At 33.0% G+C, this 25,110-nt stretch overlaps 1 protein-coding gene and 1 long non-coding RNA gene across 11 annotated transcripts; one reads left to right on the top strand and one right to left on the bottom strand.

Annotated features, from left to right (window-relative positions):
* Positions 1–1,142: 1,142 nt before the first annotated feature.
* Positions 1,143–7,397, bottom strand: LOC102622592 (uncharacterized). 10 transcript variants are annotated; one of them, XR_003066462.2, is made up of 9 exons: positions 7,106–7,394; positions 6,663–6,989; positions 6,203–6,260; positions 5,410–5,481; positions 3,086–4,102; positions 2,902–2,994; positions 2,257–2,352; positions 1,753–1,941; positions 1,143–1,512 (listed from the first exon to the last, which is right to left on the bottom strand). It is a non-coding gene; the product is annotated as an uncharacterized LOC102622592 (long non-coding RNA). The 10 variants fall into 10 exon arrangements; XR_003066463.2 differs by having other exon boundaries at positions 6,910–6,989; positions 7,106–7,393; XR_003066461.2 differs by having other exon boundaries at positions 6,203–6,989; positions 7,106–7,397.
* A 5,933-nt stretch (positions 7,398–13,330) lies between these two features.
* LOC102627868 (floricaula/leafy homolog) lies at positions 13,331–15,729 on the top strand. Its single transcript, XM_006485103.3, has 3 exons — positions 13,331–13,890; positions 14,302–14,654; positions 15,134–15,729. Exons 1-3 carry the CDS (start codon positions 13,428–13,430, stop codon positions 15,512–15,514), a joined length of 1,197 nt encoding a protein of 398 aa, XP_006485166.1. The 5' UTR covers positions 13,331–13,427; the 3' UTR covers positions 15,515–15,729.
* The last annotated feature ends 9,381 nt before the right edge of the window (positions 15,730–25,110 follow it).

Genomic DNA, 25,110 nt, shown 5'->3' with positions numbered 1-25,110 from the left:
TTTCCTTCAATTTATGCTACTGGTCTTGGTGTTATATGCATATTATCTCGTCCTCTTGTGTGTGTGAAAATATCTTGGTTTCAACTATTTGATTAAGTATATATTAACTGAGGAAGTCGTATGTAATGATCCGCGTTCAGTTAACAATCTTGTCACGATATATTTGGATCATTGTGGAAACAAATCAAAGCTCAATGCGATAAACAACCGTGTCTATTTATCTAAGAGGATATATCAAGCATTTGGCCTGATTAAAAAAAGATATTTTCCTTAGCTTCTTTCTTGTTGGTAATGTCAATTTCGCAATACGTACTTCATTTGGTGCAATTATTGTGGGTGGGTTGGCAGTATGAGAACAGGAGAAAATTCTTGGGATGACAACAAACTATGTTTATTTAATCTGTTGGGCTTGATTATTTGTTTTGGCAGTCAGAATTTGTAAAAACAAATCTATATGTTTTTTATATTATCAATTTCGATAGATGTCAATATGTCCTAATAAGTACCAATCGGACATTACTCCTGCAGTACTTGATGACAACGTACAACTTGAGGAACTTGCATACATTTCTGAAATTGAAAGCTAATGGCTGTAATGGAGGTTTTACTTTTTGTATCCATGTAAGAGTAAAATATGTGACGACAATTTTTGATGTTCTTTCCATTTTTCAGCCTTTATCATAATACCTATAGGATATTAATAAAGATAGTTGAATACGTGAATTTATGTTTAATATATTTTTCAGGGCAAATGCTTGGACAAAGGGCTAATCCAATGGAAAGAGTTTGGTGTTGGTGATACATGGGTTACTCGGCAACAAATTAAGAGAAGTAACAATGGGTTTTCCGGTTTTTTCTAGCAATCTAAATAAGATTCCATTTTCCTTGAACATATGTTTGCTGTCAATTGCATAGGAAAGATTAGCGAAGGGGCATTTTTCCAAATTTATTTCGCCTTCATGTTATGAGACCATGTTCTTTATGGAAATTGTACAGAAGCACAACATTATTTATATTTTTCAACAACCTAATTTGTGCAGGATGTTGGCTCACCAGTATTTTCTGGCAACATTCCAATCTCAAGCTCACATAAAGAAATAGAAAAACTAAGCAATCTCGGTGGTCAGTTGCTGGTAAATAACTAAAATTAAACAATGACTTGTTGCATTTATTTTTTCTAGTTCTAGGTTCAATCAATCCTTAAGGACGAAAGCGAACCATTTTAAGCTTACATGTAAAATATCATGGGAAAAGATTCTGGACATCTTAGTTGATAGAACTATAAATAAAATATTGAGCCTACTTTCTATGGCCATGGCTCTTATGGTTCGACCTTCTGCACTGAGCATGATACTTCTTCTCGAACAGCTTGGCACATGCATGTTGTTCAACCTCGTTTGTTTGAATCACACTAAATCTATGGGAACATTCAAGTATTTTTTCCTTTACCTCGTTATTACAGCACATCACCAGCTGAATGACCAAATTCTTTCTAGCCTTGTCTGAATTATACTGTACAATCCATTATAAACCAAATGAACCAAGATTAAAAATTTAGTATGTAGAATATTATTAGTGTTCTAGAAACATATGCTACAGTAGGGAAAAAATTTCAATCTTACTATCATTATAATGTAACTTCAACAGAAACCATATAGAGAGTTTTCATACAGAAACGACATATATAATGATTTGTAAATGCCACTCTAGCCACTAAAATAATGCAGCATCGTGTTTAACTTGTCAATATACCTTATTTGCGTCCAGTTCTCATTCTTGCCCAAGGTTCTGCATATACCAGATGACAAATAGTCCACAATCGTAACTATTAAGTTGTCTGTGCATTCTCTTGCTGTGAACCACAGTTAAACTCTGAAATGAGAAATCACTTCCAAATAACATCTTTATGTCATCCTGCAATACTTCATCTAGCTCACTCATCTATAACAAAACAAATACCAAATTACTTTTTTAAAATAACAATCACTTTTTTATAATTATTACATCTATGATTCACCATTACATAATCTATTATTACCATTGTTTTTGCTTATTCATATAAAGAATTTTCACTCCAAGAACTTTGCAGTGGATCCCATATCTCAGTACATCTATGAGGAATGTTCAGAACAACAGTATACCAGCGCAACTCCTCATAGTTTATTGGGATATATATTTGGGCCAATCATAAATTCCATTATATCAACAAATCGCATTTTGTTCATCATTATTGTTAGTAGCAATGTTTTTCTATACCTGATTACAGTACGATAAGTCTTGCATGTACCCCGTCCTCAACCCCATCTATGTCCCTAGCCATGAAACATCACTTCCTTCAACCAAAACCTTTTGCTGTATTCAATCACAAGCATGTCAGATAACCAAGATTACAGGCCCATTGCTCTATTGTTAAGTAAATTCAAATAATTATGTTATGCTACAGAATGTCATATGTCACGTTGTTTTAAATATAAAACAAAACTCAGAGATCTTTCAATCTGTAAAATAAAAAAAGACCACAAATTCTCAAAATTGTCCTACTTTGTTTCGTTCCAGCTTAGTTCCACTTTGATAGTTGTCAATCCCACTCCAATGGCTCATATTTTTCTAGTACTAAACAACTTAATTAGATTTAAATAATTAATGGGCAAACTGTATATAATACTAACAATTTGTTCATGTGCTTAGTACAATGGCTATCACAGTAGTTACATGCACGTCCAAAAACTTAAAGCATCATATTGCTTCACGGACATGTTTGATAGACAAATACAGAGAAACAACATGAAAACATAATTGTCAGAACTATCTCCATTATACATAATTTAATATCATTTCTATTTTTTAGTCACTACATAACTTGTGCACGCCGTAAATTGACACAAGTGACATATTACTTACTGCAAAATATTTTGGAAGGAACCATTTCTTTGGAATCTTTGGGCCATTTTCCTGTTCATTCTTTAATAGCCTCTCAACAACAACATAAATTATCTGAACATAGAAGAACGAATTTGAGTTAAATGAAAATTTAATTTTCTAACCACTAAACAACCATACAATTTCTCCAACACCTTTTACTCACCGAACCATTTATCCATCTTTTTATTCATAGTGACTACATCTCCTTTCGACTCAACCAAATCATTTTTGTAATGACAACATATTCACTATAAAGCAGCCAAAAATCACAAGTTGTTAGACAAACATATTACTAAGGATTAAAAATGCATAGTTTTTCAACATATGCTTAAAGGACCAAGCACCATATCTTTTATCTAGATCTTCATTCATTATATATTCAATAAGCTTCATATGAAGATCAGACACAGGCCAATGCACAACAAATGGGCCAGCCTTGAAACAACCTATATGTGTATATTCACTTTCCCGATCATTCACTTGTCCGTTCACCAACCCAACAAGCATTTTAGCATAATACATCGAAGGACTATTTATCGAGAACGATAAATTTTTCATATTATCCATTTTATCCTATTTCGATCACAAAAAAAGTAAACAATGTGCTATAATATTTAACCTGACAATAATCCCCCCATATTCTTTATTATCTTAAGAAAATGACTTTTAAAATTCATTTGAACACAAGCTTAATAACCCTAAGTCACAGCAAAAATTACTCGCTAACTAATCAGTATTTATCACTCACCTCCAACCTTCCAAAAAGAGGCTTTTTTATATGTAGTCTTTTGTTAGACAATAAATCATTTTTCTCCGTTCAAACATGTTCATCACTCACACCATCCTTCCTCACAATCTTACTTTTCTTTCCACTACCATTACCATGTCATATGATCCATTCGACAATTTTATTACTTGAACTATCCATTTCAATCGGTTCATAATTCATAGCTATAATTTGTCCAATTTCAACTGAATTGCCTCGCATGTCCTTTATTTGACAAACAATATCAGCAGTCACTTGGTTTATATCAGCAACATCAGCATGCAGCTCATGTGACCATTGTCCAATCTTTATGCCGTTACCATACTCTTTCTGCTTGGTATCGACCGATTGATAAGTTGCACTAACTTGATTGACTGCTTTGTAACCTTCCATTACACTCCCACGCAAAGCAACCTGCAGCAAGGATTTTTTATAATTCGATTATTATACAATGACATGCTTAAACCAATTCATCGAGTTAACTTTTTCTTTTTTCCCCTTTTTCCGATCATCAATCATTTACATGTTATCTTATGATCAAACGATTGTTACATCCTAAACTCATACCACCATAATTTACCATTTTTCAATTTGTTAGCCTTTATTCAACCATCCCTTACAAACACCAACTTATAACTCTGATTATAAACCTTTTAAATTGTAATTACTTTCACCATTAGGCCTTCCAACCCCAATAATCTATTAAATATAAGGCCTCACCTAACACAAACAAAAGCAAGACCAAAGAGAACACACGAATTCCCCAGGAAATATTTTATAAGTGTTATCAACAGTTTGACAAATTAAGTATTTTCCTTTTTATATTGAAAGCCAAACACATGAATTAACCAAATCGTCCATACCTAAATATTAAAATAAAATAACATTCTACAATAAATTATGAAATATTTAAAAAACAAAACACTAGGTTCTCTAATCTTAATAAACAAATAGCATTCTGCAAGATTCCAAAAATTTTACAACATTCTGCAACTTGTGATTCCGGTTCAATTCATGTTGAATTTTCCATCAATCCTAAGGGCCAATTATATCAAAATCAAATATTCACATCTCAATACATTTTAAATATAGGCCTTGAATGGACACATGTATCAAATTTAACACCCACATGTCACCATTATTCATACGACACTAATATCGTTAGGCAAATAGAACAAGCTTGAAACATATATTATACTCGGAATTTCTAATTAACGTCCTACATAAAAAGCTACAATTACAATCTATGTTCATAAATTCATTCTTGCATACCTTGTCTGTCCCAATACCTCCTTATTTATCCAACCACTTCATAAATCTTCTAATTTCATAAGCATCCCACCTAACAACCGGACACATTGATGCATCTTTTCTAATTTTCCCATATAGCACAAAATTTATGTGCAGTACTTGGACATCAGAAAAATAGACAAACAATACAATTACAAACATTAAGATTCATATACACATAATACAAATAATGCAAATTAGTATTGAATTCATAATATTAGACCGAAACATTAAATAACCAACTATCTTTAATAATATATCAAATCTTATAGGTTAATGATTAAATGATTTCAAATTAAATACTTGTTTAATTTTCAGGCCCTTGGATTGTAAATCAGTTTTTCATCACACATCCAACTTCTACAGGAAATATCCATCAAAAAATTAAATAAAAAAAAAAAGAAAATAACTTGTGCTGTAAACATATTTACCTGAAGATAAAGCAAACAACCACCAACATATGCCAACTTTTCTTCCTTGTATCTTGTTATCCCATCCATTAGCTTACCAAAGCAAAACGACGCCCAATTCCTTAATTTTATTATTTTCACATCCGTCAATGAAAACAAAAATTCTAAATTGATATGGACTCCCCCTGGTGGACATAACACTGAATATAGTGCAAACAACATAAATGCTACTTTAAATTCATCATTATCACGACTTGATCTACTTAATATTTGAACTAAGTTCTTAATGTTTATACCCTAGACGTGGCTTCAAACGTCTCTACATATCAAGAAACTTGTTTAGTGTCACAATTTAATTCCACATGCATTCCTCCATCAGAAATACTCATTATATGTCCAAAACTTTGTGCACTTAGCTCTAACTCCCGACCGTTAACACATAATACCGACCTTGCCGTGTCAACCCTCTGTAATAACCACTCACAAAGTTTTCATTTCAAATGGTTACACTTCATATCTAGTAATTGCCCAAATCCAATAGAGCACACAACTGCTCTTTGTTCTACCCGAAGTTTACCCACAACGCAAGCCAATCGCTTTGGCACACACCTCGATACAAACTTCGGTGTTTCTCCATTCAAACGAACTCCTCTGTGCCTTCCAACAATGTACTTGTGCCTTTTATCATTCGGCAAATTCTTTAATGCCATTCTAATTTCCTTCCTAATTTGCAATGTAGTAATAAAATAAACTAAGCTCTCATTATTCACACAATCTTGTTTATTATTCACATTTTTCAACTTCATCCACTAACCTCTTTAGTTATACATGCCTTTTCATCATTTTCCTTTATCTTCTGTACAGCTTCTTTACTGAAGTAAACAAATAAAATAAATAAATAAAAATATCACCGCATCAATCCCATACATTAAAACTACTAAACTTTTGCTTTTTGTATATCTAGGTTCATTTATTTTAGTCTTTCTTATTTTCCTTTATCATCATACTTCCCTATCATCGTCATGTGACCAACCATAGAATAAAGAACATTAACTACATGACATTTACCACTAAACTATCAAATATGGATATTGTTCTTCAATTACTCCATTCAAAATATCAATTGCACCCATTAATTAAATTTCCATAATCTATTACTTATTCTCATATATTCATTAACCTAACACTTAAATAGAAATTCAAACACTGGACTCATATCAATTAACAATAACCTCCAATATATTATTTACCAAGAATACCATCATCTTACTCACAAGTACAAAATAAAACCGTAATTAATGCTCTCGTTTTTCTTATCGTCTACATTGTTTTTAGCCTCCACTTTCTTCTCTTCACGATAAATGATCTGCTTTAAATTTGCTGAACTTGTTAAATCATTGACCCAAATTTCACAGTAACCTTCTTCCCTTTGCCCTGCCATTTCTTTCCATCTGTAACTCATTTTCCCTTTTCACACAATGAAACAAACCAATTTCCTATTTCCATATTTCCATTCCTAACCTTTGATATGTGCTCTTCAATGAGTTTCGACTACAACCTTAACCCACACTCTTAACCTGTGGGGTTCGTCAGGATCGATTCTGGAAGTATTCCAAATAAAGGTGTTAAAATTATAATGAGCCACCCATAACAATGAATGATGTGAGGGAAGTTATTGGATTAAGACAACTTAACAAGAAGAGGTTGGAAATTTTACCTTTTTCAGTGACGTTCGTGCACCTGTAGCTTCGATTTTGGAATGTATTTTTCAATGACGTTCGTGTGCTTGTAGCTTCAGTTTTGGAATGCAGCAATTGTTTTTTGGTTTGCCCAATTAGTGTATCAGTAAAATTGAACGAGTAAATTGATAATGTTTTCCCCTCTTTCTAAACCTAATTTCTGTATTTTTTCCCTCTTCAAATTTTCGCTTGCCTAGGTACCCGCTCATCACTCTTCTTTTCCCTCTATAAATTTCATTACCGAATAACCCCTTAACTGCATTATTCCAAAACCGTAGCAGCAAGTTGCCCTTCTTTTGTTTATTTTAAGCCTTTTATCACTTACACATGTACCTGGTTTTGTGTTAGATTCCTTTACATCCGTTGGATGGGAAATTTGACAAATCCAGCGATCCATTTTATCGAGATGTTACTTGCAGCAAATGTAAGATAAGCGCTGCCTTATAAGTTATATTAAATATACTTTAAGAAGACCAAAAAGAATTACTAAATTTTACCATTAAAAAAACAACTTGGTTGCACTAGTAAAATAACCTAGTGCAAATTTTAGGATTAACTTCTTTGCAATCATGTTTTATTTCAAAAGCTCCCCAAAAAATCCTATGTGTCTTTGTCTTTCTTCCACTACAAGAAACCGACATGATTGACTAATATAGATCTCACTTTCTTCAAGCAAAGCTAACACTTTTATGCGCATATTGTCATTTATCGAATCAGTGATTGATTCACGATTTACGAATAAAATTGTAATAATGTAAGGTATATAATTGTCTCATAACCGTTTAATGAAAATTTAACGACTGTGAAAAAAATAGGATTCTGCTACTTTATACTTTTACAATCGTTATATTTTTATCAAACAGTTATGAGACAATTATATATCTTACATTATTATGTAAGGTAACAAGTGCCACTGTAAAAATACGTTTACAAGATTTTAAACAGTATCCCGAATATCATCTTTAGGTACACAAGACTACTGCAACAAGCTATTTAGCTTGAAAGTAGACAAAGTAGTTGTAAAGACAACTGCTTACATATTCGATTTTATTTTCTAAGAAACTAAAGGCCATCAAATTGCATAGACCCGCAGTTTTAATTTGCAGCATTTTAACCAATAATGTCCGCATATAAAGTGGTAAAAGTTAAGCATATTGCCTGCTTCTTCTCCTCTGAAGAAAAACTTTGAAGAAATGGGAGGGCTCTATAGCCCAGTTTTCATGCATCCATTTTCTTAATCATCGCAATCCACACGATATATATATATATATATATAAAAGATGGCTTTATAAAGCATGCAGAGTCAAAAACATGTATATAAAAATTATGTGCAAAGCGTGTTACCAAAAGTAAATGTATTAATGATAAATTTGACTATATTTCATAAGAAATTAAAAGAAAGATAATGTTAAAACTTTAAAGTGCATCATATATGTAGAGCATGCAAAGAGACCGTAGAAAAGACCAATAAAATTAAGGACTGAAACTGATACGCCCCCAATTACATCAAGACACCAAATATGTACTTTGACTTGGTGGAATTTTAGTTTTTCTGCAGATGTCCTCAAAAGCATTGTGAAAATACTAAAATACAAATGTATATTTATTCAACTCAACTTACTATAAAGCAAAAGGGAAAAATTGTTGCAGGGTTATAATGTTTTGCAACATTTTGTCTATTTAGTCGAAATAATATTGTAAAGATAAAATAAAACTCACATTAATTTTAAGAATACTCGTAAATCTAAAAGAACTAAATCTTGTGGATTTTTAATGCTCGAATCTTATTTATATTATTATTGTGAAAAAGAGATAAATGAATGAAGAAGAAAGGGAAAAAACGAAGCAGACAATTCAATTACCAATTCAGCACATGCACTATTAGGGGGATAAATAAAGGGAAAAATTCATTCTCATCCTCAGGGTTTCATATAATAGTCTATTTTATCCTTATTTTTTAAACAATAACTCAAAACATCCTTCTATTAATTCACTCTTAGTTAAATGTCGTTTGTTAGTTATTCATTGAGGGTAAAAAAAGATTTTCCATTTAAGAGAAAATTAAAAAATAAATAAAAATTGACATATAACTAAAAATAATATTTATCTAATCTCATTAAACAGGCTGAAAAAGATGAAAACTTATATTTTAAAACATCCTTATATTAATTCACTGTTAATTAAATGTTGTTTGTTAGTTATTTACTGAGGACAAAAAAGGATTTTCCATTTAAGAGAAAATTAGAAAATAAATAAAAGTTGACATTTAACTAAAAATGATGTTTATCTAATCCCATTAAACAGACTGAAAAAGATGAAAACTTCTATTTCAAGCAATTATTTTGCACTTCTCTCTATTTTTGCGGCATGAAAGCCCCATAAACCCTATATTTAAGTACAAAAAATAATCACAATTTTCATATTCGTATAAGTATACTCTCTAATCGCACTGTGAGCCGACTTGGGAGGACAGTGGTAAGGACTTGAGGAGAAAATAATGGTCAAAGAAGAGTGGTGGCAAAGTTCAAAATAAAATTGGTTGAAGATTAAAAAGATTTTCAGCACATGCAAGCACATAAAAATTGGTTGTATTTTTTGAGTTTTTCTTCCAATGATTTAAAGATATCGTGCTAATTACAATTTGTTACTTATAATGATTATTCAATGGCTATATCAAATTATTTCATCGTTGATTTCATTTAAGAAAAAATTAATAAAATTTATATATTTTGTAGTGTTATTTAATTGTGTAAAAAATTATTTTGATATAGTTTGTACCACTTTAATAAAAAAAATCTTATTTTGTCCTTAATGAATTACTAGTTAACGGTATTAAACTAATGGTGAGTTAGCGGAATGATGTTTTGGGCTATTATTTAAAAAATAGGGATGAAATGAGCTATTACATAAAACTCTAGGGATGAAAATGATTTTTTCCCATAAATAAATAAATTGAGTTGAGTAAGGTTGGGTTGGGTTAAATTTTTTTAATCCATATTCGTTGCATATAGTTGGGTTGAGTCCCAATCTAATCCGGGGCCATCTAATTTGGTAACTTTCAAAGGATTGAGTATTCCTTCACTTAAGAATGTTGAAGACAATGTGCGATAGGCTTTAGAAGATATTTTTTGATTTTATTAAAAAAATAATAAAATTTTATTACCTTACATAATAACGTAATAAACATAAATAATATAACCACATTTAATAGTTTTAAAATTATAAGATAAAATAATTTAAGGAGGAAAAGAGAGGGAAAGAAACTGACAAACCAGAGTTAAAGGAAGAAAGATATTTCAAAAGATTTTGGAAAATAAAAATAAATAAATAAATAAATAAGTAAAAGGAAGAAAACTGTTTGCACATGCAAGCTATAGCCTGAGTGAATTGACTCAGTCATAAAACGACTTGTCAGCCTCCGACAGGATCATGACGTGTCATCAGTCCATTGGCATGAAATCTTACCGTCCAGTTGACCGAAAGTCTTTTTTAATTACTCTCTGAAAAGAAGATAAAGAAATCTCACGAGTGTCGTTCGCCATCTTTCCATTTTCTACTGTACATCACTCAACAGTATCAGTTACAGAATCTGAATGCGAATATACAAGTACCATACTACCATCTGACTCTTCCGTTGGGCTTGCGACACGTGGCCAGTAATGTTGGGGTAATACGTTGTCAGCCGTACAGATTGAATTGGAGCGACCAGAGTGGATGGGGACAGATGCACTACATTGTGGCACCGTAATCTAAAAGTTGTTTTTAAAGTACAAGAAACAGTCTTTTTCAGAGGATAGGAGAGAGAGAGAGGGGGGTTCAGCAAACTGACTCTGCTGAAGCACCTTATGGTTTTTTGTACTTTCCCTGCACGTTTTTCACTTCGCCAACGACAACGGATACTGGTTAAATTTTCTTGTATCATCTCATTAACTTTACTTGAATTTTCATTGAATTTACGAATTAACCCTTGGTTATTGGTTAACTTGTGTCTCAATGAAGCTAAACCCTGCAGTTTCAGATGGCCTTAGCCCTTAGACCTTCTCCTCCGCCTTGGCTGCACTCCAAAATTCCAAATGAGGCTTTGAGTTTCCTCGGGGTATTGGATTTAGTGGCAGCATTTGCTTAAAGTAGGACGGCAGTCTCGCCAAAACGTAAAAGAGAACCGAAAGTGTCGATTATCCAAAATGCCCCCTACTCTCTAAAGAAAAATTTCCACACCCGAGGACTTAAATCATTCATCACGTGGGTGGAAATGAAGGCAATTTATCGCCAGCTCATTAATTGGTCCCCCTTAACAGTGCTTTCAAGTAGTAATTAGTCCTAAAAATAAATGCTAGGCACCAATTCTTGAATAATTTTTCAGAATTATAACTAACTTATGCATGCATGACACATATAATTAAATTTAATATAACCAATCATTTATATGTAATTTTTTTAAAAATAAATATACATCTATCATAGTACTGTTTACTTATTATATGATTAATGTGGTATCTCTGATACCTCTAATATATTGTAAATTTTCTCTAACTTATTTTTAATAGCATTATTTTAAGTTAAATAAATTTCATGAGTTTTTATTGTAATTTAAAAAGAGGAAGGAAAAGAAAAGAAAAAACAATTTTAGATAAAAAGGTCTTTGCAATGTATGCAGAGAATAAGATGGAGCCCAGAGTAAATCTCCAAGGGGCCAAATCCTTCTATAGTGTAAGTAATATGCTTAGATTGTAAATGAGGTATTAAAGAAATAACATGACAGACAAAAAATTGAGGCTTAATTGCATAACTGAAGGCTAAGGTAAGTGTTAATGAAAGAAATAAAAAAGCAACAAAATAAAATACAAACAGCCATGGCCCAAGCTTTATTAACTCCTATCTTTTAGAATATGGGTCTTAGCTGTTCATTTATTTATTTTTGGTTACTTTTATTTACTAACAACTTTGACTTGATTTCACATTAATAGTAGTAAAACATATAAAATACATTTTATCTTAGATATAAAGGCTAAATGTCAAAATAGCAAATTTGATTTTTCTTAACCTAATTTTTTACATTTTATTTAGAAATACTAAAGAAATTTCAAATTTTACAGGTGGTCGTGGCGCCTCTAACCTTATACAAGTTCCGCGCTTGAATGTATGAATTGTATATGAATTTTTAATCAATACTTGTTCAATCTCAAACAATTTTATTGGCTAATAAAGTATAATACAGATTCTAAATACTTCATTTTCTTACGCACTTAAAAGTTCTGTATGTAATAACTCTAGTGCATTTTATGCAAAAAAAAAAACTGAGAAATTTGTTTATATCGTATAATTATATATTAATGGATTTTTTTTGGGGGGAAAAAATCTATCGGGCAACTTGATTCCAATAGTGCAGTATGCCTGTTGACATTTAGATATTTGTTCGTAATATAATTATTTTTTGACAATGGATTTGTGGGGGAGGAAATCTTTGAGACAACTTGAATGCAATATGCCTAATGACAAGTTTATTTTGAAAAATGGAGGGCTTCTATATAACTGAATTAATCCATGACATTTGTAAAGAGTTGTAGGCTCGTAGTTTCTATACAACTTGGTTAACCTGTGACATTTGTGAACAAATAATTTTTTTTATTTTATTTTAAGAACTTGGTACTCCAAGCACTCTTCTAAAATTACAAGAAGCAAGTTGATTAAGGACAATGTGGGGGGGCATTTTCGTACTTGGACTAGGGGAAGTGGGGAACGCTGATTCGGTTAACGCCAGTAGACCATGCAATGCAACTCCAACAAAGTTCACAGGTTCATGCGTAACGAGAAATGACATAGGGACAGTATCTGGCAAACTCAGAACCATGTTACATACTTTGAACCATGCCTCCAAATTAAACTCCGGGTAATTCAATCACCGGTAGGTGGTCACAAACAGCAATCACACCTAAGCACGTCATCATTTTTCTCAATTCAATCAACAGTTGCAGGATACTAAATTACGTTTGGATGACGTGTCGAAATTTGAATGGACAGAAGAAACCGATCGCTAAAATGTGGGACGCAATCACGCAAAAGGATCCCAAAGCGACTGACTTTTGACTGGTTAGTTTCCAAATGTCAAGTTCTGAACAAACGAGACATCGATTAGATTTCGTTCTCTCAGGTTTCCCATAAAGATCAGTCACACTTGACTTAAGGGCAGTTTTGAGAACCCAAAAACAGTCGCCTTTATTTATATCAAACCAACAGCTTTGAAATTTGACGAACAGCAGAGTACAGTAGCGTTTCAGACTTGAGAGAGAGAGAAAGACGATGGACCCGGAAGCTTTCACGGCGAGTTTGTTCAAGTGGGACCCACGAGTGGTCGTGGCACCACCACCGGCCAGGGTGCAGCTGGAACAGGTGTCACAACCACCAGCAGTGCCGCTTGGTGCTGCGGCGGCGGCAGCCTACTCGGCGCTGGTGCGTCCAAGGGAGTTGGGTGGGCTGGAGGAGCTGTTCCAGGCTTATGGGATAAGATACCACACAGCAGCGAAGATAGCGGAGCTCGGGTTCACGGTGAACACGCTGTTGGACATGAAAGACGAGGAGCTCGATGAGATGATGAACAGCTTGGGTCACTTGTTCAGGTGGGAGCTGCTCGTTGGAGAGAGATACGGCATCAAAGCTGCTGTTAGGGCTGAGAGGAGAAGGCTTGACGAAGATGATTTACGACGGCGTCACTTTCTGTCTAGTGATACTACTACCAACGCTGTTGATGCTTTGTCCCAAGAAGGTATGTGGTCACATTCTTTCTGCCAGAGCAAAATAGTATATATAGTAGTTGATTTTTAATGTCAATTTGGTTTTCTTGTTATTTTTTTTCTTTTGAAGTTATTGATAAGAAAGGAAATGAAGTTCCAACTCCAAGAATTATAGACTTGAACTCAAGATTTTTAGGTTAGTGCCCTAGTGGATCACAGCTTGTTTGAGCCTATATAGTTAGTATCCATAGTCAAAACATTGCATTGTACCAGCACTTCTAGGAGTTTTTTTTTTTTTATTTGGTCTATGGTTGCTTGCTTTTGCCTCTAACCCCAAGTCCGTGACTACTGTATACTTGTAGTAGCGTGTAATAACTTTGTAATAATAATGTGTATATTTATTTTGTTTTCTGTGGGTGGGGTTGTGATTTTTTGGTGGGTAGGGTTATCGGAGGAGCCGGTGCAGCAAGATAAGGAGGCGGCAGGGAGCGGTGGAGGGGGACCGTGGGAGGTGGCGGAGAAGAAGAAGAAACAGCGGGGGAGGAAGGGACCGAGACCGAGGAAGGTGGTGGATGTTAATCTTGAAGACGAGAATGATGACGATGAATATGGTGGTGGTTGCGGTGGCATGGAGAGACAGCGAGAGCACCCATTCATTGTGACCGAACCTGGTGAGGTGGCACGTGGCAAAAAGAACGGCCTCGATTACCTCTTCCATCTCTACGAGCAATGCCGTGATTTCTTGATCCAGGTCCAGAACATCGCCAAGGAGCGCGGCGAAAAATGCCCAACCAAGGTAATTTAATTTGGACTTTTAATCCAAACCGTTCGATTCATTAATTGAATTGGCCGGATACAATGCAACTATAAGTCTCCATACGTTCACATTTAGCATTTGTGGTGACTCAGTGTTAATTGACTGACTCGTGAGTCGTGAAAGAATAGCGATGACTCCCTTAATGGTGGATAGCTCGCGCCATTAGAAAATGTGATATGCTGTGGTTAAAAGTTCTTGCAGAAAATATGACTGGTCAAGTAAGTACAGGCTGGTGGAGGCCTGTCAATTGTGGGCTAGAAATTGCATGGTTAAAATTTAATACTGCGCTCGAAGTCCTTTTTACCAGTCCATACATGGAGTTGGCTTATCCTGGCTGTGATAAAAAAAATTTGCAAATAGCACATGACTACTGAGGACCCCCAAAAAAAAAAAATAAATTGAATTTAGTATATGATTTTAGAAATATGGCAAAATTTAGCTTGTCATGCAAATTGCAGGTGACTAATCAGGTGTTTAGGTATGCGAAGAAGGCCGGAGCGAGCTATATTAACAAGCCAAAAATGCGGCACTATGTGCATTGCTACGCATTGCACTGCCTGGACGAGGAAGCATCGAATGCACTGAGGAGGGCTTTCAAGGAGAGAGGGGAGAATGTTGGGGCATGGAGACAGGCATGCTACAAGCCTCTTGTAGCCATTGCTGCCCGCCAAGGTTGGGATATTGATGCCATTTTCAATGCTCATCCCCGTCTTGGCATTTGGTACGTGCCCACCAGGCTTCGCCAACTTTGTCATGCTGAGCGCAATGGTGCTGGCGCTGCCGCTTCTAGCTCTGTTTCTGCCGGGGCTGAACATTCCGTCATTTTGAAGCCATACTGATACGCCGTCGCTATTTGCTTGTTGAAAGAGAGAATAGAGAATCTAATTACCGAATTAACTTACCTAATCAATTATATTTATGTTGTAGGTTAGTTGTGATGGAATGTTACATTGGGGAATGTTTGTGATGACTTTGGACTCAGCAATTAGTCACTGTCCATCATAACAGAATTTGTCACTTACAATATGATTGGCACTAGATGATTGTTTGTTTATATCGAATTATCTGCTATTCTCCTTGGATATATCACTAAGGATGGATTTGGGCGGAGTCGGGCTCGGGCTTTCCAAAGTCAGAGCCCGACCCTCCACATAATTTGTAGGGTTCTGGCACTTGGATATATCACCAATTATATTGAGATAACAAAATAAAAAATAAAATTAATAATATAAAATATTTATTTTAGTTATCAATTATTATATATTTACAATAAAAAAGTATTTTATATATACATGCCTAAAAATTTGTAAATAAAATTTTATGCAACATTATGTCTAATTCAGTAATTTACATATTCTTATAGCAATTTAACACCAAATTTATTAATAAGACTACTTCTAAAACTCATGGTACTTTTAAAAACAAATTTTACCAACCTTTAATCGGGTTCTCTTCACAACTGATTATTTTTACAACACAATAAATAATAATTATTTTAATACTTATAGTATTACTAAGCTGGCCCTTAATCTCTTTCTCATTTTCATGTCAATTTTTTAGTATACAATATAAAAAAAATGATTCCAAGAAAACATTTATGATAAAGGTTCAAAACTCAAAGGAATCACTAATGAATCTACAGTACAACAAATAATAATTATTTTAAAAGGTATCATGTTGCCAAATTGGCGCCAACACCCTTGTATTATACTTTTAAATTCATTCTTCAATTATACTCTATTTAATATCAGAGCACCATTTCTCTTTAAATTAACACTCTTTCTATGTGATTCTTGTTGTGTAATAGTGGATTTACTACCACTTTAATGTAGTTCATTTATGCTTAAGGTTCATTCATTTTACAAATTAAAGCTGATGGAAATTTTCACTATAAATAGTCATGAGATTGTAAGTGAAAGATCATCCAATTCTTATTATCTCGTTATTCGAATGCACAAAAGAAAATTAAGACTGATTATTTTTCTCTCTTAAATTTACTTTCTTATTAATTATTTTTGCCTTGTTTATTACATGTTATCAGCACAACTAGCTAATCTAAGCTTACTATTGAAAAGTGTAGAATTTAATTTTACTTTTATTATAGTAGTCCCTATAAATATGCTTCATGGTTGCCACTAAGTTGGATCTTCCATATCAAAAAATAAGGATTATGATTTGATATCATTTATTATGATTCTTTTGAAGTTATATAATCATATAGATATTAATTATTAATGCAACCTGATGTTTGTGAAAAGAAAGAAGAACATGAAGTTTTGAAATTTAAAATGTAATTCTTAGAATTGAAAGTTCTAAAATCCTTGCCATTTATATATGAACTTGAAGTTCTAAATTGATATATGAAATTCTACATCATTATTTCTTTATATCTAATATACTTTGAATTTGATATTTATGTTTCTTTATTAGCAAGGTATTCTTGAAAACATGTCAAACCTTACAAATTTACAAATTCCCACTCTCAAGGTCTCTGGAAGTAATTATCTTCCCTGGGCTTTAGATGTTAATATGTACCTCCGAACTATAGGTCCAGAAGACACTATGAAGCAAGAAAATCTACATCCCAACAAGATAAGGCAAAAGCAATGATTTTTCTCCATCACCATTTATGTGGAAGCTTAAAACCTTAATATTTGACAATACATGACCCACTAACTCTCAGGGATAATGTAAAAAAAAGATATGACCATCAGAGAGACATATTCCCCCCTAAAACACAATATGAATGGATGAACTTAAGATTGCAGGACTACTCGAGAGTATCTAATTATAACTCTAAGTTATTTCGCATCATCTCACAGTTGAAATTGTGTGGAGAACAAGTTATCGAAAATGCGATGTTTGAAAGGACACTTTCCACTTTTCATGCATCAAATATAGTGTTACAACAATAGTACCGAGAGCGCTACTTTAGCAAATATTCAGATCTGATATCATGTCTTCTAATAGTTGAACAAAACAATTAGCTTTTGATGAAGAATTATCAATCACGTCAATCTAGTCCTAAACCATTCCTAAAAGTGAATAGAAATGAACAAAGAAATAAGGGACGTAATCAAGGAGGCGGAAAAAACCGTGGTTAACGCTCCTGTGGAGGTCACAAAAACCTAAAAAATAAAAATAACAAATATGTACACCACTACAAGTGGGATGTCTATAAAAGAGAGAGTAAAGACAAGGGCCCATAAGAGAGATATCACGAAAGCAATATGGGTGGGCAAATTCGGTTTGGATCGGTTTGAGATATATTCTCAAACCGATCCAAACTTATCGGTTTGAAATATTTTCAAACCGATATCAACCTAAAATTTTTTCAAACCGAACCGATCCAAACCGATTGGATCAGTTTGGATCCTCGGTTTGAGCTTATTAGCTAAAATCCCACTTCTTTTATATTATTTTACCTAAATTATTTGTTATTTTTTGTGTCTGTAATCCAAATTGATACCTCTTTTATATTATTCATATCTACTTTGATATCTACATAATAATTTAAAGATACATCCATACAAGTTTACAACATAATACATCCTAATAAACAAGTTCTTAACATGTTCATTCAAAACAAACTCACAAAATTAAAATAAACTTGAACAACATTTGACAATTAAAATATTGTGCATCTTGTCCATCAAAACTTATGGCCCAATTATTTTTATTTGTCAAAATCGGCATAAAATGATAAATATAGTTAGTTAGATTGCTTAACTTAGAATATAATGTAATTATATAATATTTCTGGATTGGATCGGTTTGAATCGGTTTGGAATCCTTCCAAACCGAAATCCAAATCGAGTGATGTCAGTTTGCAATCCAATAAACCGAAACCAGTTTTTTTACTAATGAAACCGATCCAAACCGATCCAAATGATCGGTTTGGATCAGTTTGGATCGGTTTCATTAGTAAAAAAACTAGTTTCGGTTTATTGGATTGCATATGGTCGGTTTGGATCGGTTCGGTTAAAATATGCCCACCCCTAGAAAGCAATAATGATGATATTTGTTATCGGTGTGGAAAAAAATGGCATGGGTCATGTTGTGCAAATTTTAATGTACTCGCAAGCGCACGAATCTATTATAGTATAGATCAATGGTGACGAGTGTCGATCCCACGAGGAGGTGGATTTTAATTGTGTAGAATTAATTTTGTGAATGGTTGATTGGATTTGTGGTGGAAATGATTTGAAATATGCTACAACTTAAATTAAAATGGCGAGAATAAATTCTAAAATTGGTATTGAAATGGCGAGAAGAAATTGAAGAGAATTCTATTGAAATGACGTACTTGGGTATCTGGATCCGTATCAACATGCATCATGGGCTAAATATTCCTTATTAATACCAATTAAATCATGAGGGGGGAATCCACACCTCATGAACCACGCTCTAATCAATATGGTGCTAAGGGCTTATCGTGCCAAATAATAATAATCTTATACTAGAGGGCCGGTGAAACCAAGGCGGTACTAGACAAGATTAGTATTATTTGTCGACGAGAAGTCAAAACATCCACAAAAACTAGAGGGGATGAGAAAATAAATTTACCAAATAAAGCCCATGACACATGTTGAGACTTCACCTTCAACCCAAGCTTGAAAGAAAATTAGCCACTCATAATTGAACTAGGGGCAAAATGGGAATTTATTAAAATACGAAGAAAATACAAGATGGAGAATGAATTACAGAAAATGGATCCCAAAAATGGATTCAGAGATATCAAATTAGGGGGGGGGGAGGCCCCCTTTTTATAGATACATGGAGTAAATCATGGCCATCGGATTAAAAACAGTTTGGACGCTCAGGATTGCGCCACGTCATCAGTCAACAGTCCACGGTTTGACCACGCGGATGAACAGTAACACGGTTTGACCCGACTTTGAACAGTAACGCGTTTGACCCGGATGAACAGTAACGCGGTTTGGTTGAAAATAATCCTGTGTGATGCATGCACCGTACGCGAGATTTTTCGTCCACTGATATGCTGCCACGTCACCATCAACAGTACATAAGAATTTTAGTCCAACAGGATCGTGACACCTCATCAGTCAATGCCACATCATCAGTCAATGCCACGTCATCATCCGTCTATGTGAACAGTGTCGTGAACAGTAACGTATACAGTACCGTACACGTGAATAGTACCGTACATGTGAATAGTGCCATTTTTCCTTTTATGCTCCTCCTAAGGTTTTCGACCGTCCTGAGTTCAAAAGTGATGTCCGTTTTGCCGTCTGATCTCTCCTTTATTGTGAAATGACTATAATGCCCCTAAAATACATAAAATACTTAATTAAAATAAAACACATGTAATTAAATCACAAGAAGGTTAAATATATAAAAGTAAGGGTTGTTAGTAAGACTTAAAATGTAAAATGACGGTTTTCTCCTTTATAAATATGCATTTTCTAACACTCAACAGGTCACATCTCTACCGTGCAAGTAAACAAGAGATGATTTTTTATTAGGCATCCAAAATAAGAAAAGAAAAGAACATTAAGGCTCATTTCATCGATGAAACAGATCCTGCAGAACTCACTCACTCATCTTGATGTCTCTGACTTTGCTGAGAACCGAAAGATGAAGGACTAATCATTTAATTAGTGATGGAAATACCCATGCTAATTAAGCTTTATTTATTACTCTACTTATCTTTTATTTATATTGTACTTTTATTATCACATTAGATTTACCTTATGTTTTATGTTTTAATAATTTGGATGTCTAAGAATAAAAGGATATTAATTTTAGAAATGAATTGTCTATCTTGGAAAGGAAAATTGAGGATGTATGCTTGGCTAATAGTGCAGTTGTACCAACTATTCTTCAAGATAAAAAAAAATTTCTTGGAATTAAAATTCCTTGAAAGAAAGGTAAGCATTATTCTCGATCTTGTAGGCTTAATTGAAAGCTTTGGAAGAGCAATAATCTTGTTAGCAAATAGAACAACATTATGTATTCCGAATGCCTTATATTCCAGCAAGATTTAGAAGAAATCTGTTGAGTTTTTGAGATATCTATAGAAATGGATATCACATTAACACTTTAAATAAAACTAATGTAGAATATTTCTGCATTATTAAAAATATCTCAGGCAAAAAATACATATCGGAAAATCTTTCAACTTTCTTACCTAGATTGTTTTATATAATTATAAATCCAATTAAAAGGGATTTATAATGATACTTAGAATCATTGAGAATTCTCATAGGCACCCTTTAAAAACCATAAAATTCTATTGTCTAATGAAATTAGTTGTATCGCTTTATCATTGTGCAAAATTGTGGTTATGCCATCTTTTTTTAATATTAGTTTTGAATCTCCAATTTTTCCCAAAGAATTCAAGGGGATATATGTAGGAAAATCCATTCATCAAGTGGACCATTTCCTTCCTTTATGGTTTTGATTGATGCATCAACATAATGGTCACATGTTTATTTATTATCCACATGTAATATTACATTTGCCAGACTACTTGCCCAAATTATAAGATTGAAACACACAGTCATTTAGCTTAGAGGGGAGGGACCTAGTCTCTTGCACAATTAGTTGTGGACTAAGATTAAGATAGGGAGCAACTCTTACCTTTAGGCAGGGGAAGCAAACTCGCTTCGAGAGCTAGAAGTCCCATTAAGGGTTTCCTCTCTTATTGAGACTGGATGCCCACCCACAACCTAGATACCTCCTAGCTCTAGCTATGAGAAGCGGAATTACTCTAGATTATCCTATCAAAACCATACTTCTTGATAATGCTGGTGAGTTAACTTCTAAAACATTTGATGACTATTGTATATCTATTGGAATCGATGTAGAACATCAAGTTCCACATGTACATGCACAAAATGAATTGGCAGAATCATTAATTAAATAACTTTAGGTAATTTCACAAACACTGCTATTAAGTACACAATTACCAATATTTGTATGGGTTATACTATTTTACATGTAGCATTGGTTTGTCTTTTTCTTATCATCGGTATTCTCTATTACAACTTGTGCTTGGTCGTCAGCCTAATATTTTTCATCTATATACTTTTAGTTGTGTTGTGTATGTTCCTATATCAACCCCACAACGCACAAAAATGGGACTTCAATTTCATTTAGAGATCTATGTTAGGTTTAACTCACCATTGATTATTAGATATTTGGAACCCCTGATAGATGATCTTTTTACAGCATGATTTGCGGATTGTTACTTTGATAAGACAATTTTCCCATCAATATGGGAATGAAAAGTGCATTATGAAGTAAGGCATGAACTTTAAAAAAAATTTCCACTATATCTCATTTAGATCACCACACGAGTGAGTGCGAAACGGAAGTGCAAAAGATGGTTCATTTACAGAAAATTATAAATCTTTTAGCAGATATATTTACATATACATCAAAAGTAACCAAGTCACGTATACTAGCTACTAATGCACCAGCCTGAGTGATTGTTCATGCCGAACAATCAAGTATAAAGGTAGATAATGAGTTGTTTGTTGCATGCTAGAAGTGTGGTAGACCACTTAGTTCTAAAGATACCATTCCTTAAAAGAGGAGAATGAAAAATTAGGATCCTAATGAAAATAATGCTTGAGCAATTAATATTTCTACATTACTTAAAGCTCCAGTTCTGGATGAACTGATAATCCAGGCAGAGACTCATGTCTTAGCAGAGACACAAGTTCTAGGAGTGATGGAAGTCCCTGAGAAAACATTAGCTCTTGAAGAAGCACAAAAATCAAAAAATAAAGAAAAGTCTACAAATTATACTTATACAAAGAAAATGTGGGATCATAATGAAATAATCATCCATATTGTATTCTCATTTATAGTAACTACTGAAATTACAAATGATTTTGAGTTGAAAACTGTCGATGAACGCAAACAAATGCATGATTGACCTTAATGGAAAAAAAGTAATTCAAGCATAATTCACTTCTCTAGCCAAATGTAATGTATTTAGCCCTGTAGTCCAGGTTCCTGAAGATATCAAACCTATTAGATACAAATAAGTATTTATAATGAAATGTAATGAATATAATGAAATCACAATATATAAAGACCTGATATTGATTATCAAGATACATATTTTCTAGTGATGAATACCATTTCATTTCGATTTTTAATTAATTTGACAGTCTTAGAAATACTTGATATGCATCTCATGGATGTAGTGACAACATATTTTATATGGGTCGCTTGATTCCAATATTTATATGAAAATCCCTGAAGGATTTAAAATTCCTAAAGCATATAAATTTAGTGATCGTAATTTGTACTCAATCAAGCTACAATGAACTTTATATGGATTAAAACAATCTGAGATCATGTGGCATAATCATTTAAGTGAATATTTAATAAAAAAAGGATACATAAATGATCATATTTGCCCATGTATATTTATTAAAAAATTGAATTTGGATTCACTATTATAGTAGTCTATATTGATGACATGAACTTAATTGGAACTCCTAAAGAGCTCCTAAAAACTACTAAATATTTAAAAAAAGAATTTGAAATGAAAGATTTAAAGAAAACAAAATAATGCCTCGCCTTGTAGATTGAGCATAACACTAATGGGGTACTTATCTATTAGTTTGCCTACGTTGAGAAAATCTTGAAGTGCTTCAACACGGGTAATGCTCATCTGTTAAGTACTCATATGGTGGTGCGACCCTTTGATAGTAAAAAGAATCTATTCTACCCTGAAGAACATGATGAATATATACTTGGTCTAGAAGCATTATATCTGAATGCTAGTGGTGCTTTATTGTATTTAGCTCAGTGCACAAGTCCAGACATTGCATTCTCAATAAAATTATTGTAGGATTTAACTTTGCACCAACTCAACGACATTAGAATGACAGTAAACATGCTTTTTGTTATTTTCATGGAAATACGGACTTGGATTTATTTTATTCACACAAACCAACAAAAAAATTAGATCTTGTTGGTTATACACATGTAGGTTATCTTTTTTATCCTTATAAAGTTCATTCACAGAAAGAATATGTTTTTACATATATTAATACAGTAATTTCATGGTGATTTATAAAGCAAAATTTTGTTGCCACATTCTCTAATCACTTAGAGATTCTTGCTCTACATGAAACAAATAGGGGATGTATATGGCTACTGTCTCTTATCCATTATATTCAGAGCATATGTAATCTAACTTTTGTTACAAACATTCCAATAGTAATATTTGAAGAAAATGCAGCTTGTATGGCAAAAGTTAGAGGAGTATATATCAAGAGAGATAGAACTTTCTACACTCTTGAGTTCTAGCACAATAAAAAAATTGATGTCAAACAAATACGCTCTACTGATAATTTTGCAGATCTCTTTACTAAAGTGTTGCCCACTTTAACGTTTGAGAAGTTAGTCTAGCATTTGCACGTGTCAACTCAGTAGATTATCAAATTGATATTTGTCTCTTTGAGGGGGAACATTTAATCGGGGGAGCATAAATATCTAAGAGAAAAACTACTACAAAAGCTGGACATATGTGTACTGTACTCTTTTTCTTATGACCAATTTTTTCTACTGGGTTTTTACTAGTTAAGGTTTTTAATGAGATAGTTATTATGACACATCTAGTGTCATTTTATGATCATCTACATCCAAGGGGGAGTGTTATGTAACAATGGATTTACTACCACTTTAGTATAGTTCATTTATGGCTTAAATTTAATAAGCCTACGGTTTATTCATTTTACAAATTAAAACTGATGGAAATTTTTACTATAAATAGTCACGAGATTGTAAGTGAAAGATCATCCAATTCTTATTATCTCCTTATTCTACTACACAAAAGAGAATAAGACTCATTATTTTTCTCACTTAAATTTACTTTTTTCATTAATTATTGTTGCCTTATCTATTACGATTCTTTAATTTTTATCATTTTTCTCACTATTAATGTCTTTCTTTAAAATTTCTCTATTTACATAACTCAAAAATACTAGCTAGTTAAGAATAAATAAAATTAATCTAAAATAGATTTAAAAATATAAATTATTATAATTTTTGTAAATAAATTGAATAGATGAGAGTCATGAATTAAAGAAATAAAAAATAGATTGATGATAAATCTAAATTTACAACAAATAGGAAAAAAGAAAAAAGAAAAAAGAAAAAAGAGCATACCTATTGAAGCGGAGACGAAAGAGAGAGAAAATATATATGCCCGTTATATTTAAGTTTGGGGTCCAACTATGTTGCAACTGTGGTACGGTACCACAGTTATTTTTAGTCATTAAATCTAATTAATGTAACTATATAACTATAAATTCAATAGTTGAAAATAATTGTGGTACCATACTACAGTTGCAACATAATTTTGCCCATAAGTTTGTCCCAAAAAGTAATTTAAAGTCGAGGAGGAGGTGAGTCATCAGTACATGAAGAGGCATTTAAAAGCACCACA

Source organism: Citrus sinensis, chromosome 4 (assembly GCF_022201045.2).
Source record: "Citrus sinensis cultivar Valencia sweet orange chromosome 4, DVS_A1.0, whole genome shotgun sequence".
Lineage (NCBI taxonomy): Eukaryota > Viridiplantae > Streptophyta > Magnoliopsida > Sapindales > Rutaceae > Citrus > Citrus sinensis.
Note: the sequence above shows the minus strand (reverse complement) of the source record. Positions and strands in the feature narration are given on the sequence as shown.

Bases quoted from the DNA above. Each gene is read 5' to 3' on its own strand.
- LOC102627868 (XM_006485103.3), top strand. From the start codon at position 13,428: ATGGACCCGGAAGCTTTCACGGCGAGTTTGTTCAAGTGGGACCCACGA. The intron at 13,891-14,301 runs GTATGTGGTCAC...TTTGGTGGGTAG, and splicing joins TGATGCTTTGTCCCAAGAAG to GGTTATCGGAGGAGCCGGTG. The intron at 14,655-15,133 runs GTAATTTAATTT...TGCAAATTGCAG, and splicing joins GCGAAAAATGCCCAACCAAG to GTGACTAATCAGGTGTTTAG.